This window comes from Ornithodoros turicata, chromosome 5 (assembly GCF_037126465.1).
Source record: "Ornithodoros turicata isolate Travis chromosome 5, ASM3712646v1, whole genome shotgun sequence".
In the NCBI taxonomy this organism is placed as follows: Eukaryota; Metazoa; Arthropoda; class Arachnida; order Ixodida; family Argasidae; genus Ornithodoros; species Ornithodoros turicata.
The window spans coordinates 25,472,737-25,491,716 of record NC_088205.1 but is presented as its reverse complement, the minus strand read 5'-3'; the positions used below and the strand labels follow the sequence as shown (position 1 = coordinate 25,491,716).

The window sequence follows — 18,980 nt, the reverse complement described above, 5'->3', positions numbered from 1 at the left end:
CCCCGGCCCTCCTTGTTGTCTGGTTAAAGCGAGCTGACAACGTCGCTTGTAAAGGAGAGTTGTATGCGTGTGAATGGTGGCAATTTACATCATTCCCACTTTGTTCACCGTATAGCTTTCATTAATGTACCGGAAGGTAATAACTTAGCGACGCCGCAATGAGCTGAAAATAAATAGACTGTGCGAAGCGTGTAACTCATTTTCTATATAGGCTTGCATTACACGCGTACAACTCTGGAGATGCACCATATGTGGTTTCTTTGATAGACTGGATCCGACGGAGTGACTACATGACCAACAAGGGTTGCCTTTCTTTTCACTTATACGAGCACATTTCCGCAATCTTTATCATCTACGGCAGCACTAATTGGAGTCGAACTCGCTTAATTCTTAATTCTGACGGCGGAAAGTCAGCGACGTGCGCTTTGAGTTGCCGCTGTATTGAACGGCTCAGCATGCATGGCTTGATAATTAACGCAAGAACGGTGAATCGTTTGCTCCAAATTTCACGGACGTCTTATTTCGGGATATCAGTAGTCGTTGAAGTTCCTTTTGTTTGGAGCGTTGATCTCGCTAATTGTCTTTTGAAACAAGTTGAAGATTCAGGTTTGTAATGAATAATTATACCACATAACACGATGAAGGCCAACCATTGCACAGGATGATAACGTTATCAATCCTGATGGGTGGAAAGTGCGGGACGTACGCCTTTTTTGTGACAATTAACATAACTTCAACATGTCACAAAAAGGCGTACGCCTTCTGCTTTCAACAAAGTAACATAATCATGATCAGATGCAGTTTATTCGTAAAGCTATACTATAAGTTATACTAAAAGGTCAAATGGTCTTTTTTTAAGGAATAGCAAGTCGGCCTGTGCCTGGCTAACCTTTCCTCTGTTTCTTTTTTCAATAAACATATCCTACCCCCTCAAATGGTGCGAACGTCACTCTGCGTATGCAAACATATTTAATAGAGTAATGTCGCTAACGTACTCTGTTTGCTTCAAGTGGCGTAACCTGTTAAAAGCGAGAGAAAAGTACATGAGGCGACATGTCTCCCCGTGTTGTCACTCGAATGCATCTTTGCGCCTACCGATCGGACACGACTAAGAAGAAAGAAACAATCGATCCAATCCCCTGGAAGAGAAACAAAAGCAAAGAGGACTAATGAAGGCGTATCTGAGAAGGAACCGGCTCAATAGAGTCTGGAATGTCGTTTGTGCAACTGCTTGTCGTACAGCCTAATTGTGTTACAAATGAGGCTTTGACGTGGTCTCTTCTTTGCCAGGTACACACGGACGTGCCTATGAGATGGATTTCTCTGCCTTCTGCTCTCCTGATTATAGCTCGTCCGCAAACGGACCTTTCTCAGAATGTGGTCGTCTCGCTTCGCGCGAGAGAGGCTTATTGAAAGTAGACTGCTTTGAGTATGGGTCACACAAAGGCGACTGAGTAGGGAGGCAAACCTGATCCCGTCGCTAGCAAATGCGGCTCATCCAGCACCATTGGCTGTAGACTCTGTAGAAGTAAGTACGCATGTGGTCCGAACACCACTTGTCCTAATTAGATTGTATGAAATTCATAATCATATTTAAAAAAATAAAGAAATTGCGAAACTTGTAAACTACTCTAAAGATAAAAAAGATAGAACGCAAGCGAGTTGGTGGCAGATATCCATAACGAAAACTGGACATTGAGACCCAGTCTTTGAGGCTTGTGTTTGTTGTGTTTGTGTGCGTCCTTTTTTATTTATTTTCCCCTATCTCGGGTTTTCGTTATGGGACTACTCTAAAGTTTTATTGAAAGCCATGCTGCTAGAACGCTCCGTTTTACTCTTGACATCGAACACGGGCCTTGAATATTTAGATCGAGTTGCACTGAGTGCACTTCAGGGACCCAGGTCTGAGCCCTATACTCAAAGGATTTTGCTTCGAGCATTTGCAAAGAACAAGTTTCCTTCGGGTTTCGATAGAGGCATCCGTGCAATTAGCACCCGTGCAAATTGGAGTAGAGGAGCAAACATACATACACAAGTTTACAGTAAAGGTTAAGTTTCGCTTTATGTGTACGGCCTCACCCTGCTGACGTCATGCGTACACCTGTAACAACAGAAGCACGATGACCTCGTTTGTTACTTTTCTCCAGATATTCCTATTACTGTGTATGAGCACATCTTTCAGCAGGTAGCATTTGACGTGGAACTATCTCGCGACTATACTGCTTTGTGACATTTCTTAGAAATACGAGAATTTTTCAGCCAACACGTTCTAAAGCTCAGTATGCCTTCTGGCGTTTATAAGTGCATGGAGTGATTGAAGGAGGATAAATCTTGCTGAAAAAAATTGTTGTACGTACGCTGGGCACATTGTCGTTGGTGCACATGCCTTCGGACAAAAGCCGGTCGCGGATCTCCCAGGCGAAGATGGAGGGACACTCGCGCTTGAAGGCGGCGATCTTGCCCACCACGTCCGGTGTGGCGACCCGGGGCTTGCTGCCGCCGATGGCACGAGGCCTAATGGATCCCGTCTCGTAGTACCTGCACAGTTACCCACATGCTCTTTGCTTGTACCCATTGTAGAACTAAAGCAAAAAGTATGGAACATATAAGGGAGTACCTTCCAAGAATCTTGGAGACGCATCCGTTGGAGACTTGCAGTATGCGTGAGATGTCGCATGGCCGGGCGCCGCTGTGTGCCAGCTCCACGATCTTCTGCCTCGTGGAGTCCGGCAGCGGACGCCCGTTTACGTACACGCCGCCCAGTTGGTTGATGCCGCTGTGGCCTGCATGAAACACAAGGGACAGATGCAGAGCACTGGCTTCACGTTCCTGTTACAACGTGGTAATGGTAATGGTGCCGTGAGGTTACACGTAAGGTTTGTCTGCCTAGTGTGGCGACATGTTGCACGTGCCGCAGGGTAGGACGGCGGATAATTTCGACCACCTGGGGTCCTTTTGACGTGCGCCGGAAATCTCGTTGCATAAGTTGCTTACATGCATATCCCTCTGCAAGAGGGGCGTGAAAGTGTGTCTGTTCGGTGCCCAGACCGCAACGCCCCTTCAGAACCAGTCATATATGGACAAACCTCTGTTGTCTACTCAGTATCATACCGCAGTATTGTGGCCCCGCCCTCAAGGATGCCTCGAGCGTAGTGCGCTTCAAGGGACTCCCAGTGTACTCGCTGCTTCACGTGCAGGAAGCGTTGCCAAGGCTATTGAGAAGTGCACTAGGATCTAGGTAGCCCTCAGGGTAGAGCGAAGACCACGTGCGATAGTTATGTCGTCGCTAAATCCTGAGCAGCCTTATAATCAGTAACCGGCTCAGCTTTCATTGCCTTCACTGTTTTAACGACATGAGAATACCTACGAAGGCAGTGTCTTCATCTCGGAAGGTTCGCTTCACGCGTCCCTGGGGAATCGCCGTTTCTTTTTTTCTTTCTTTTTTTTTTTTCAGATGTTTTGTGGAACGTATGTCAGTGCTTAAAATGAATCGATCAGACGGTGCGGAGATTTGAGCTTCGGAGCCTGGTGTTTTTCTGTCACCCATTCTCCAGGGTACCAACTTCACTATTCGTAACCAACACACACCTTCGGAAAATGTAAACAGCTTCGAATACACACATTAAGGACTTGTACCGTGCCACAATGTACCCTGCGCGCTGCAATGTCAGAGAATATCTAATTCCCTTAATCCCACTTCAACATGCGCAAACATTTGGGGTCCCCTCCCTTAGCTTTGAAAGTCTGGTCCGTCCACCAATTTTCTTTTGAGATCGGAACAGCCTGTCGTCGCGTTCTTGCTTTTGTAAAAGGACCTGGTGGCTATCGATGTCAAGCGCATGGGGCCAGCGGTGATCATTGTAATTGGTCTTGTATGGCGGTGCAGTGGTGTTACAATGGCGGTACATGCGCGGTCACTGCCGTCACCCCTTTGAAGGGGTCACGTGAACTGCTGTCCCTACTTTTGTGTCCCGCAGGGGTCGGACGACGCGCTCTCTTTTACGCAGCGGACATCTTTTCAATGTCCGTTCTGCAGGCTTTCAGTCGACCGACACAATGCCCCTCAATGTGCCGCAGTGTCGCACAATGTCATGCCCAACAAAGATGTGACGACTGTGTGGAGGTTCTCCGCGTGACACTCAAGCGTTTGCGGTGGATTCCTGGGGGAGTTTGGAACAGTATTTCACGCGCTAGGTAATCGGGATTTGCCAGAACATTTATAGCTTCAGCTTCCTTACACATAGTTACTTGTTCCATTGACGAAAAAAAAGGAATGTGTCCCGGAATGAATTGACTGATTTGGGTTGCTAGGCGTTGTAAACGTTGAGTTGTTCCCACGTAAATCTCCAGGGCTCCACTTTTATGCTTTACAAACCTAAAAAACAAAAAAGCAAAATGGAAGACAAAAACGGGCCTGGAATTACCATGCCTCTTTGTTGGAAAATTGGACCTCTGAAACAACTTCATCTCTGCCATGCTGCGAGCTACCGAGTTACTTGAACTGTTCCTGTTGTCACTTTGCGACACAGGTTATAAGCGACTTAAGGAAGTCATGTTCACATTCTACATTTTCCTGTTGCTGCATGTCAATTCTGGACTTGGAAGCATTCTCTTTATATTCATGGTCTGCATTCTACTGTATCGCAGCTTAAAGGGGCTATGAACTCTACCAAGCTAGCTCGCCGACTGTGTCGGCGCCACACGGCGATTTTAATTTGTTAGCTGTGACCCCTTATGTACAGATGAATCTCATAGGTCCGTATCTTCACCACATATAGCACGATGCTAGCCAACCATCATCCCCAATGACAACGTTCTCGGTCCTGATTTGTTGATAACGGGAGGCGGAGCCTATTCTGTATCACTATGTACGGCATTATGACTAGAAAATAGGCTCCGTCTCCCGTTTTCAACAAATGAGGGACGAGAACGTTGTCATTCGGGAGATGGTTGGCTCGGAGCGTGCGATGTGGTGACGTTCATTTTTAAGAGTGTAGAGCAAAACGTTATGTGTACCTCCGCGTTGGCGTCTGATGCAATGTTACAATTCTTCAAGTGACGTAACAATAGATAGAGGTATCTGGATGACGGTACGTCTACTCGCCCGCACCCACAAAAAAAAGTGCGTTTTTGTCGTAACGCTGCGCACGTTATGAAGGAGAAGTATTGAACAGTAAATTGTAAATAGAATTATGAAGCGTAGATGAACAATATTACACCTATTACACCCATAACTAAATACATGCAGATAGGAGTTCTTGCCTCCTTCAACATAATGTGCAGGTTGTAGCTACACAGTGTGGAGCCGGCTACTTCAGCTCATTTGTACCACAACAGGTTGTCTACCACACTCTAAGACAAAAAGGAGTACTTTTACTCCTTTTGGGGAGTAATTGCATTGCCACAAAAAATAGTCCCTTTCGGGAGTAAATGAATGTCACAGAGTGAAGCATTTCACGCGCTGTTGTAAGAGTCCCGCATGCATGAAAATACTTTGAAGCAAACCGCCAACCGTGATATATCGAGTGATACAAAAACTTGCGCCATACATAGGGCACAATTTGCGAAGAAAGATGCGCTAACTGTTTCTTACTCTGTGTGGCTGGAAAATTGCTACGTTGTCTGAGTTATACAGCCTTATGTCGTTCAAATTGACCAAGGGCATATATTTACGTAGACTGTCGCATTCAGGAGACCATTCGCGAAGTTTAGTGACAATTTGCAGTCCTGGGGAGTAAAGGTCGGGACTAAATGTTGGGTTAGGGGACTTAAATGGGGAGTAATTGCAGACTAGGGGAGTAGAAGCTGCAATTACTCCCCGTTTTATTCCTTTTTTTCTTAGAGTGCAGGGGGTTGGTGGGTTTAGGTTATGGCAGGTCAAGTTAGGCTCTGAAACACGTTGCGTCCATACCAAACTTGCCCAATTTCTTCCCCAATATGTTACACCCTTGACATCTCAAGAAGTTCCTCGAGAGACGGTGCATCCCAAGCACTTGTGTCGCTAAGGAGTAGTTTCCCCTTCCAACATCCCAATCATGGCGCACTCTACAAGCCGAGAAGACGAGGAGCTCTCGTTCTCCGATTCTGAAAGGAGACTCAATGAGGCTCCCCCTAAGTATTCAGAGTCGAAAACGAGGAAAACATAGTTGACGCTGGCACTCGATCTCCCGGGTTGCTAACCTCTTGACGCCTGCATCTCGAGTGGCCGCGGGGTCGCAGTGGGAAGCCGCAGCTAGCTTTTTAGCAAATGAGGGCCGACAACTATGATGGCAACTGCCTGAACCACGTGATACGGACCCCTTGTGGTATTGGATAGAGTCATCTCGCGACGGGGGCACATGCCCCCAGCTGAGCGAGTTGTCAACTAATGGCCACATCAACCAACGCGCGCTGCGTGAAGTCTAGTGAAAAAAGATGCGACGTTTCATTGTGTTCTAATGAGTTCTATGTATGCCGTTTCCATGGTTACAAAAATTTTCATCCACTCTGTATAGTGTGTATGTTTGTTGATGTTGCAATTTATCTTCTCTTTTTATGGGTCCTATGAGTAATTAGTTATATACATATTGTAATTATCTTTATTAATTAGCTACACACGTATTTGAAAGGGGGCATTAAAGTGCAAAAATGTCTCCTCGCGGAATAAAAGATTCCGTTACCTTGACATCAACACAAAAGGAAGGAAGGAAAGGAAGTCATCGGTTGCCGCGCTCGTGACCGCTGTTTACGCTGTTTCTTAACTAGGTATTGCTATTCACGAACTACGAGTATTGGTGTAGCCAGTCCTGACCCCGTCGCGATTAACAGTTCCTTTCTTTTTTCTTCGTTATCTATAGAATAGAATGGAATAGAAGTAGAAAGAAAAAATCTCATCATCTAATCTAACCCCCAATCCTATAGGGACCCACTGCCTTAGTTTTGCTCTTGGTCATTATGGTCACAAGTCATTCAGTCAACTTGCACTAAATAGTCCCAGCCATGCATTTCTGCGATGTACAGGATATATGTACAGGATTGTGGAGCTGCATGTGTCACTTCGCTTACGTCATGAGTTGTCAGTTTGTCGATTACTGCCACGAGCTTCGAAATGGCCATGGTCTTCCATTTCTAATCGCAGGTGTACAAACTACTAGTCGTAGAACTCTAGAAACCAAAGACGTAGCCACACACACAAAAAATATATATATATATATATATATATATATATATAAATAAATATATACATATATATATTTCGGGAAGGGTACTATGGGAACTTTACATGGGGAGGGGGATTTCACCCTCATTTCCCTCTCCCAAATGCACAACCAAAGGTTTACACTACTACAGAACTTCCGTGGGTGTGACCCCCCTCCTCCTGAACTGAGAGCGCAAGATACACGGACAAAGAACGGAGAAACAGACAGGACGGGCGCTAACTTCCCTCCTCCCCCCCTCTTCCCCCCTGTAACATAGCAGACATTTTCACTTATCGCTTAGATCATCATACCTCATCGGGACACATCTCATCCTGCCCATGGTGCCTTGGGGTAGTGGGCCGCATCTCATATGGCGAATCTCCCAATTCATCATCATTAATTTATGTGTTGTTGTTGGTTCGGTTTCTGATTAGTATTACCGATAGTATATGGCGACTAGTTTCGAAGCATAAACGCCATTATGGTCATGCGACATGAACCGGAACCTCTTCTTCGCCTTCTTCTCCTTTTATTTCTTTTTGGCCTATCATTATGGGTAGTATCCTCGAAGCCTGGATATATACAACCAATGTTTAAGCGAAGCAAAGTGATGTTGATGAACAACGATATTGTGTTCGAAGCCGCATCGGCTCAATATGAAAGCAAGCGGCGTTCGGAGGACGGTCGACAAGCAATCGGCGCAACAGCCTGGAGACAAGGAATAAGGAACTGCACTACGAATCGCTTCCAACACAGGCTACTAACATGTCAGCCCAACAGAAAGAATGGGTTTCGTTTTCGTCAACTGGTATGTTCCTTTACTTGTACATGACCTAGCGGAATGGCCTCCCGTTTCTTTAGCCTCGTAGACCCCAGTGTCTGGGAACCTAGAATGGGCGGAGCCTTTCGCTACGTAACGTCCACTGCTTCGTATCTATCAAAGCTATGGTATAGTACATTTCACAGAAATTTCACAGAATTTTCGTGTGATGAAGTGGAGAACACTGAACACATATTAATTAACTGCTCCAGATACAGTGTCCATCGTAATGACCTAAGAGCAGCCTTATAGGAAGACTGGACCACCGCCCTCAAGACTTAGTGAAGCCCCTCGGAGAATGGCTGAGGGATCTTAGACAGCGTGCGACAGCTTCTTTAATTACATATCTTGTGGACATTGCGGCGTCTCTAACTTTTTAGACTTACTGATTTTTATTTTCAAGTGTTTTGAAGTAGCCGACTTCTGCGTTTTGTAGGAGCCACCATCTTCATATTTTTCTTTCCTAACTCCAACTCCAACTTCAACAGAAAAAAAAAAAAAAAAACTGTTGAACGATCCTGAATCTTGCTGCGTGTACAAGCATCTCCACGCAACATCACGGCGAGAACCAAATTTTCCCGAAAAGCTCGGGTGATGTGTCTTGTGTTGTCCTATATGGCGGTCAGATCTGACTCCTGTTCAAAGCATATAGACGAGAGAGGGTATCATGTCGTTCCTTACGGGTGCAACACCACACATAAATATGAAGCGTTCTGAAGCAAGACGGCGAGACGACTGACACTAATCTGAAATGGCGGCGTAAAAAAAAACATTTTCATAACTCGTCTAATCAGTCTACAATACGGAAAAGACAAAAACACAACCGGAATCGTCGAATATGAAACGATGTCGTTCGGCTTTTTCCTCCTTTCTTTGGTGCAGTGAATATCTTGTGACTTCTCTTTTCATCATATGTGGACCATTTTGGAATGATACGTCCTCTTATGAAGCCTTCCGAACTGTATAAAAAAAGGAAGAAAAGACAGATTGTGCACAACCAGTGCTGTTGCATACACACTCCGTCTTCTTGTGCTTATAAGAACGTTTTAAAAGTCATATATAGTATCCTCCCACTATCGAAAAGAGGCAGAAAAATGGTTATTTCTTGATCCTTTTTTCTCGACTACTAACGACTAAGGAACTCGATAGCGAAGGATTTCCTGCAACACTTGCCATGGTATACGACGCCGAAATCGCGCCATAATTGAGTCTGAACCGACTGACTTTTCCATCCCGTGCAACCGTCATCGTCTCTCTCTCTCTCTCTCTACCGCAGCTGTAATTTAATAAAGGATCCCTACCCGATGCGCCCACATGAAAAGACCCTGGGGGGTTTCTGAAACTGCCAGAAAGCATGCGTGAGGACCCACAGTCGGAGGGCCCCAGAACAGAGTGCACGTGGTCTTCCATTGCGTGCTCCCCCAGTGCTGGGTAACGCATCATCCGTCGGACGGGATTTGGGATCCCACGCCTTTGCCTATCATATTTCTACTGTATCCCACACGTTGAAGGTGGAGAAAAACTCATGACTTTTGAATATTGCGATATCTGATCTCCGTTGAATGGAATGAGTATTATACGAATAACGTACAATACTCACGTACGTGTGTATGACCTTTAATTGACCAAGCGTGACCTTTTGGCCCAATGCTACCATTGAAGCTGAACAACGTAGTAGGGTGCAAGATAGCCGGTGTGGATCATTTGAAGAAGACATGACCCTGGCCTTGGGGTGAAAGACAACGGAAGACACACAAGTGGACAGGACGAAGCTCAAACTGTACAGTGAGCTTCGTCGTGTCCACTTGTGTGGCGTCCGCGTTGTCTCTTCACCCCTAGCCCTGGGTCATGTCTTCCTTAAATAAGATACCATTAAGTGAGTATATGACTGTATCCATTAGGCCTGAGTAAGCTGCAGGGGGACTGGCCGGTTGAGATAGGAAGAAGAGCAATCGGAGAACTGGCAAAATTTGGAGTTGGAGTTGGACGGACTAAAAATTTCTTATGGATATCGCGGCCTTATGGTGAGCTAGATGCTATAGCGGCCTCTTCCACATATTGAATCCTCCTTCATCTTCTTCTTCTTTCGCACAATAGTGCTTCTACAAACAGACATATTTATTTGTTTTCACATGTAAGTGGGCTGGGGGAAAATTAATAGGCGGAATCGAGTAGGGCTTGTTGGAGTAGCCAGGCTCTATGTTGCTTTTAGGTAGCCAACCTCTCCGTATTCTTCTTACTGTTATCTTATCATGTATGGATGACTGGATCGGTATAGAGGAAGGTACCGGTATTTTTTTATTTTGTTTTAGATGGGAAACGCGTGCAAGAGTGAGGAAAAAAACAACAACAACATTTTGAAAGCAAGCGAAAAGCCTCGGAACCAGCGAACAAGGAAATTCCTAAGCGAAGTACCAGTTCATCAAAAAGAGCAAGTCCACCACCTATTCTTTTTTTTTCTTTCTTCTTCTTCTTTTTTTGTGTGGTCACTAGTGTCTGCCTTCTCTGTCTTCACCCAATGCACGTACGTCGTGAAATCTTATTGATATCCTGTGATTTTATTTCCGTTATTGGTCATGCCCAGCAACTGGTCCAAAGTTGTCTTGGTATATTTTAGTTGGTGCTGGAGATAACGTATTACTCTACTCCTTGAATTAAGTCTGAGTGGCACTATTTATGTTTTCCTCTGTTCCTCTTTTTGATGCCTCGACCACTTCATTCCGTTTTCCTTCAGTCTGGTTTTGGCCAGCGTCGGGCCTTCAAGCTGGTTTTTGTTATTATGTTTTTTTTGTTTTTTTTTTGCTGTTCACATAGATTTTTCGCAGGCAAACAAATAATGTCGAGGGCCCGGCCCTATCGAAATTAACACTACTCTATTTTCCTATTTCATCTAAACTATAGTAAACTAAACTTCTTTGTCTGCTACCTCATCGCTATCATCAGTCGTCGATATAACTCCTTCCGAAAAACGATCGCTACCAATCACAAACGAGCGAGTATAGCAGGATCCTCTGTTGTAAGAGCCAATATCGACATATTTTTCTTCCTACAATGACCATCGGTGCTTCTTTCTTTCTTTTTTTTTCCTTCACCTTCGTGTAGTTCGGCGTAGCACAGTCAGCATGAGGACAGCTTAATTGTCTCTAAAACGACTTGTACATAACATAACTTCATTATCTTAATTGACTAGTTTCCGCTTTTTTATATAGGCTTTAGTCGTGAAGATGCCCACTTCTTGATGCCCACTTGATCGTCTGGGGATGAATTAACTGTTGCAGGGAAAGATGACAACTGAATTTCTGACATAATAATAAAGAAAGTTCAACACATGTAGGCTGATGTCGAAGCTTTGATGTAACGGCCAGAACTACATTCGTACCTCTACAAACGAGAAGAGAAAATATACCCATATATTGAAATTATATCCCATCCTTGCAAAAAGCAATGGCTCTGAATAGTGCGCGTGAGTAATTGACATAAAGGTGCATAACAAACATTAAGCTACGACGAAAATTAATGTGCGCTTTAATTATGCCTATTTAAGGTGATGACAGATCGCCCGCAATATGCACAGCTCCAACTGGCAGCTGGGCTTAACGTGCTTTGCGCACATTTCGTAACCATAATTTTTTAAATCTTTTACTATTCATTCACATGCAGTTTCCATCTATGACGATGGCGGACAATATTTCGTACCAACAACATCTGTGCAGTGTTGCAGGCTTTAGATACTATTGAGACCTTAGTAAGTGTGGAAGGGGCTAACCTGGTTCAGGTGGCGTCATCACGTGACCAGGCCGGAAGTGACATCGGTAGATATCTGGCAGCATCCGGAAAAGCAAAACATAACAGCAAGTTAGAAATCTATGTGCAATCATGCGTGTGCTTGCTCGTGTGTGACGACACAGAAAAACAAACCAACCGACCCCAATAAATCCAAAATCCGTGCAACATAATATCATGTTCAGTTCTCGTTCCCGGGACCCAGGCACCTGCTTTCTGGTCACTTCCGTGTCGCTCGTTTACACCATTGCAGTAAATAGCTCGGTGCTTTCTACAGAGTATTCCGTCGCAAAAACGCAAGCTACACGTAGGTTACGGTTACGATTAGAATATTCCGTAATTCCGATGTTAAACACTTACAGTGGCTTATGCGAGCGTTGAACACAAAGCATGTGATTCATATATCCGCTTAGAGAGAGGAGAGTCTGTCGATACCCGGAGCCTTTATTCGGTCGCGCACTATGTATAAAGCGAAGCTCCATTCCGCATAAAGCGGTCATAAAGTTTCCTTACATTAAACGAAGAAATCTTTTTTTTTCATCCATTGTAACAAAAAATATACAGATACCGAAGACAAATCAAATTTCTGCTTTCAACGATCAATACCATCATCATTAGATTCCCTCCTTTAAATCCATTACCAATGCGCTATACTTACATGCATAGTCGATACATTTCGCTGGCCAACGCGTTCCTTTTCATTATGTCTAGCATCAATCATATCTCGAGAGCGCATTAAAGCGAAACGGGAACCGTATTGAACGAAATACGGCTCATGGGAAAATGTAGGAGTCCTCTTTAAAAGGGCGGAGGAACTGGCTTAAGCAGGAACAACTTTTACGGATCCGGCTATAACAATGAACGCGAGAATATTATGATATCGATAACTTTTAAAGGGACGCTGACACGCGTTCGCTTATGAAGTGCACCCGCATTTATATCTGCATGGAGATGTGTGTGTATTCGCGGAAGGTCGAAAGTAAGTTGAAGGGATTACGGGGGTTTAAATCTCCCCACAAAGGGCGCTTATCCACTCGAGATGGGAAAAGAGGAGATTAGGGATCCCTTTTCCCGGTTGTGTGTGCTTTGAAGGTGGTGCAGAGAAGGAGCTCTCCTGCCGTGCAGCTATAGTGTGTGACTGTTATAACGTGTGCGCATATCTTGGAGTTTTGCGATTTTGGAAGCGCGGATTACATCGCCTGTGGATCGTGAAAATAATTGCTTGCGTTACAGTTTCGTGCAGTGGTTCCCACTCCACTTAGTAACATCCGCATAATAAAAGGAACAAACATCGTTATAAGAAACTCAACTGCCCTGTGCATGTAGCACACAAATAGCGCCATTTCAGTCTTTCTACGAAGGGAATTCACGTTTGTTTATTATTGTTATCCTGTACTGCACAGTCGCGGCACGCACTAAAGAGTCAATATAGGTGTGTGCTAACTTCCGTAATATACTTGGTTATCCGAAATAAGAAACACGTAAAAATATGTCTCTCCCGTCTTTTTCTTTTTATAAAATTCCCGTCCAGTGTACGACCGTTTGCGACTGATGCGGAGCGGGCACTCATTGGTCTCCTCGAAGGGTTTGTCCAATCATTGCGGAGATCACTTGAGGTAACCAATCCGAGACCTCTCTGCACCGTCGCTCTTCTTGAGAAGGAGAGGGAGGGGGAAAGCCTAACTTGCGGTTGCTTTCGTTCATCACCAAGGACGCAACCAATGAATCTCGTTCCTTTTGTTTTGATGTCAAGGTAACGCCATCTTTCATTCCGCGAAAAGACATTATTGCACTTTAGTGGCCCTTTAAATGCTTCATCGGTGTTAAACAAATGTTGCTAACTTCTCCTATTGGTATCCAGAACTGTATCAGTTAGTCAGAAAGTTACAGTCACATGACTCGGAAATTAATGTACTCGCAGGAAAAGTTACCGAAACGGAAATGTAGTTCAGTTAGTTACTCATGAAATATAAGTGAGTTGCTCTTGAGTTACTTCATGTGGTGAACAAGTGGGTTGAAGCGGGGTAGTTGGTCGAAGTACATACTTGAGCGGAACTGCAGCAAGGTACGCGGACAAGCGGGTTAAAACACACGACAGGAGGAGACCAGCCGTTGCGAGTCTGCAGGTCTCCTGTCGTTTATGTTTTAACCCGCTTGTCCGCGTCCCTTGCTGCGGTTCCACTCAACTATGTACTTCATGTGGTGTCCGTTTAAAGTGCCCAGGGTGTCCTTCGAAAGTGGCCAGGTATTACAATGCATCTTACAACATATTTAAAAATAACGTTGTTCATGTCTGAAGTTTACAATATGTAGAATGAACTGCATGATACAAATATTTATGTCAACAACGGAAGTTATATGCGGAACACAGGACACTCGGACAGCAGTAAGAAATCGAGTCCAAATGTAGTTACATAACACAATGAAAAAATGGCTAGGAAGCAAGCGAGCTGGTGAAGATGATGCATAATGTAAAACCCCGAGACTAGGGAACACGAAAGGACAGACACAAACACGAGACTTCGTGTTTGTGTCTGTCCTTTCGTGTTCCCTAGTCTCGGGGTGTTACATTATACGTAACACAGTTACTCATTTTTTTAGGTATTTGACTATTTTACTAGTATTTAGGTACATTAATTAATTGCTCTAAAAGAAATTCATTAGAGCAAAATAATTACTTGTAATCAATTACTTCGCACGTGTGCTTGCATACGACATCAGAATAGCGTTCGCTCGCACACTTGTCCGCTGCTTTAACGTGCAGTTCAATATACAGTTCAAGTTTTAAGTGCAGTTCAAGATAGATTCGACTTGGCAATGATATATTGCTTTGTCACGCTGGTACACGTTTGCCGCGGTTCCCGCTTTTAGACCGTGATGGTGGGTTAGCTCAGCACAGGTGGTGCCTCACTAACAGCATGAAGGAACGACATGCTAAGGAGACCGAGTGACATAGTGCTGAGAGAAGACGGATGTTCTCATGAACCCGCATCCATTTCTAATGGGAAAACAACCTCCTCACAATGAATCACATCTCGGCGCTGTATCTCGGAAAACCATTGAAATATATACTGCCAAGAACTCCTCGGAGGAACTCCAACTCACGGGTCGAAAGGACTCCGTATAGCTTTCTCGCACTTCAACCCTAACGGGATGTTATACAATCTCCATGGATCTCACCCACTCTGCCTGTGACACCTGTTGCTCATAGCCTTTAGAAACGCTATACCGTTCCCCTAATTTACAGATAACTTCACACAATTTCATCACGAACTGAAGACGCAAGCTTTGCCTGCAGGTTGCGGCTGTTACGAATTTCTGGGGCGTCGTCTTCTGTTGTGACTAAGTGAAAGAGAGTGACTTGTGAAAGAGATTTTTTCTCCGCCCATAAATGGGGTGTTCTTCTACAGTTCTATATGAAGCACGTCTTTCTGGCTTGTTATCGCCGTTGAAAACTTTCCCACTGAAATATGCACTTTTCAAGGATTTTCGTGATTTTAAGATTTGTTTTACAACATCATATCACTGGGAAAAGAGTTAATCTTTTCTGATTACAAGACAGCCCTGACGGACTTTACACCTGCAAAATTTCGTTTTGGTAGAGGTTGTAGTTATTGTTATATAAAAAATGTCAAACTTGAGCAAATTTTGAAATGTTCCCCAGAATCCCATAAATTTTTCGATAGACTATTGAGACCCGGTCAGTAGGTGGCATGGTCCCTCCAGGAAACACGTTTAAATTTCAGCTTCTTCGGTGCACTAGAACGCTCACGACACGCTTCCCGAGGGCGCATGGTTCTTTCTCGGAGCACAAATTTCAGGCCCTCTAGAGTCGGAACGCGTCGGTGTTTGAGGCTAATACTTCAGATTTGGTATACGTCTACCACCGCAATGAAATTTGATTTTTTTTTTTTTCGTGAGAATCAGTGAGCAGCATCGCTGGATCAGTTGGCGTGGAATGATCCTGCTATAAAACAACGGATAGCGGACGGAGGTATAGCCGTTCTTTCACCGACCTCCTTGCCTGCCGGTAAGGTGGATTGGAAAAAAAAATGGATTGAAAATGTTAGGCAGCGGTGGGTTTTTCATTTTCACGATTTATCCGCAGAGAAACGGACCAAGTGACTTTATCGACATAAAATTTTGGGGCATAATACGCCCTTCATAACATCTACTTTAGCTTCCCGACGCTGTTTCTATTTGTTTTATCTCCGTTACAAACCCCGAAGTTTATCTTGGCGAACCCTGTACTATTCTGATATGCGGGGGGATATGTTTATTTAGAAGAAAAAAAAAAAGAGAGAACTGTTCGAACTGCTATTATGTTTCTATGCGATGTCCAGAAAGGAAAAAGAAAAATAACGTCAGTTGTCTTTGAAGAGTCCCATGTCCCCTCAGTCTATCATCGTGTGTGTAGTCTGAATAAGTTGACGTGCGTTATAGACCTACCTTTGTGAGGCATGCCGGGGCCCGGTCCAGCGAAGGTGTCGACGCGGGGCCCCAGGGCTCGGCGAGGCACAACACCACGCTTGTGTCTCAACAAGCCTTCCTATTGGGACAAAGAAAACGAGCAGATTTAAAGAAAATATTCAAAAACTAAAAAAAAGAAAACACATTAGTACGGTTACTTGTACGTAATTACAACATAGTAGTAAATCATCGTAAGGGAATATCAGCACACACTTTGTTTTTCTAATAATGTTTCATCACGATAGGCGATGGGCGACATTTGGTGAAAAGTATAGTGACAAGCTTCACAATGAGGACTGGGGTCCTACATTGTCGAGAAAGGTAAGCACTGCTCTTAGGGCACTGCGTTGTTTGCAAAAATTGATCCAATGCTCGCTTTCCGGATACGACATCGTTTGATTCGTCAGGATGTTGCTTTAGTGAATCGCATGCGTCTCAACGTCACTTGTAATGGTGAGCTATACGAAATCGCTTATGACAGGTGGACCCATCAACGTGAAGAATGTGGGTCACGTTGTTCTTCAATGATGGGCAGTTTTATGAATCGTTTTCACTTAAACGGTTCGCGAACGTTTTTGCCCAACCAGATGATTAGGTCCTGAACCAGTTGCAGTTCCCATTGGTCACCCGTGATACCGCTTGCCAACCCATTCAACGATTCATTCACGATTCGGACAACGATTCACTAAAATTCACTATCGTCTGTATCAGGACTATACGAGGGAGCCATACTCTCGACTTCTCGGTATTACAAACTTCCTTGACCCACGGTCAAATAAAGCAGCCCATATAGTCTATTGTAGGAATATGCATTGTTCAATATTGACAGCCTCGTATATTTATATACCTATATTTATCGTGTACTAAGAACGATGGTTGAAAACTCCTTCACGAATTCCTTTCCTGGAAACGTATACGCAATCAGCATACGAAATACTTTTCATTCCTTGTTCACACAATGGACATTTGGACATAAGCCTTGCAGTGAAGTTCTTGTGCGGGACCCAAGGTTGGAAAATCTTGGTGTCATAGAGGGTTACAACAGTACGTATGTCCTTACTCTAAGCGTCCTCCTAGTTTCCGAACCGAACACATAGTAGTAGTAGTAGTAGCCATGTCCTATCCCTTTTGAGTCAGGGTGGGCTATGCTCGACTTCTGAGCACACTGTACACAGAGCGTGTTGGGGCCTTTCGTCTGTTACAGAGGTATCGCTATATAATAAGCAACAAATCACTACAATGTTCGCGACTTGTTACACATTCACTCACATATGACTCATACGTCTTCAACTGACCAAAGTGGGAAAGTCATTTATACCCGCTGCTATGTCGAATTGTGACCTTGTTGCGTAAGTCATACGTCCGTTCTAGGAACAACGCGACATCAGCGAGACTGTTGTACAAGAAACCCTGTTGCTCTAAGCAATGTGAAATTAGGCCTCTCTCGACGTACAATTTACCACAGTGGAACACACAATGCTTAAAGCTGGCTTCACCACACAATAGGTAAGCTTGCCAAGACGCGTGATTTACAGGAAACAGTCACCGACTTTTGATTCATGATTTGCATGCATTTCTGCTTCTACGTTGCATGCATTAACTACCGTCAACTCAAACAAATGTGCCCCATGCTTCCAAAGTGCCATTGTTTTCTTCTTAAACGCAATTAAATGTAAATTCTCATTTGGTGCCGAACAGCCATGCAGCAGCTTCATGCCTCCGTATTGTCTCTCTGCGTTGGCCACAAAGTAACAGCATTATCAATTTTCATCCTATTGAAATTGGACAAAATGTGACTAGCAGTCATAGGATGAGAATAAACAAAGAGAAATGTTACAGCAACTTTCAATGGGTATTGCAACAGTTGGAGGTGCTCGTTTTGGGTTTTAATATAACTAAACATTGATAGGCATAGACACAGATACTAAACATTGTATCTGTCCCTCAGAAGGGGTTCGGCAGAATACACATATCGAGGAACAGCAAAAACCTGACACATTGATTTACTTCTCCTTATGCAAAACAAAACACGAGAATCCTTACTTAGAGTGTCTTCAGAGATGCTTTGAAATGTGTTTGACGCATTTTACATAAATCACATTTGACACTACTTTGCTGCCACATTTACCCACAGGCCTCCCGGAATGAAGAGCGAGATATAATGAAAATTATGATGAAGCGCCGCTGTAACCGTGCATTAAAAACGTTGTCATAAAATGTACGCTATAACCTAATTATCAAAGTGTTACGACATGTTACGCATGAAGAAAACGTGAAGCTCACCGTTTTTCGTCTTCAGAATCAACTAACAATCCAAGTACTGACGTCACGAACTGAAACTCACAACGCACCACATGACACTGCTCGTGCACCGAAAACTCGGCAACATTATTCAGCTTACACAACGCAAGCTGTCACCTTACAAGAATACTCGCGTCGGAGCTCCGTATTCCTGTGCACACCTTGGCAAACTCACGTGCAACGATGTCACCCATGTTTTCGAGAAGGCCGTCTTTGGGACGGGATTCGAGCGAGTCGGCAGCCCATTGGCTAGCTCCTCCTCTCTCTCGTCATGTGCACTCTCATCCGTATCAAGAAAAGAAGAAAGTGTTCCTGTTGACAATCCCCTGTGCTTTGTCGAGTTTTGCCGACACTATTCGGCTTTGTACGCCAGTGTGTAAAGCGTGATGTATACCATCGATGCCACATGAACCAGTTTAATATACGCT

General features: G+C 44.2%; 1 protein-coding gene across 1 annotated transcript in view; it reads right to left on the bottom strand.

Moving 5' to 3' along the window:
- The window catches only part of LOC135394238 (paired box protein Pax-6-like), a 71,355-nt gene that overhangs the window by 26,125 nt on the left and 26,250 nt on the right, over positions 1-18,980 (bottom strand). Inside the window, exons 2-5 of the mRNA XM_064624879.1 lie at positions 16,231-16,330; positions 11,765-11,818; positions 2,618-2,783; positions 2,358-2,538 (exon numbers count right to left, since the gene is read on the bottom strand). Of these exons, the coding sequence (XP_064480949.1) occupies positions 2,358-2,538; positions 2,618-2,783; positions 11,765-11,818; positions 16,231-16,243 (414 nt within the window). The 5' untranslated portion in view covers positions 16,244-16,330. The remainder of the gene's footprint in view (positions 1-2,357; positions 2,539-2,617; positions 2,784-11,764; positions 11,819-16,230; positions 16,331-18,980) is intronic.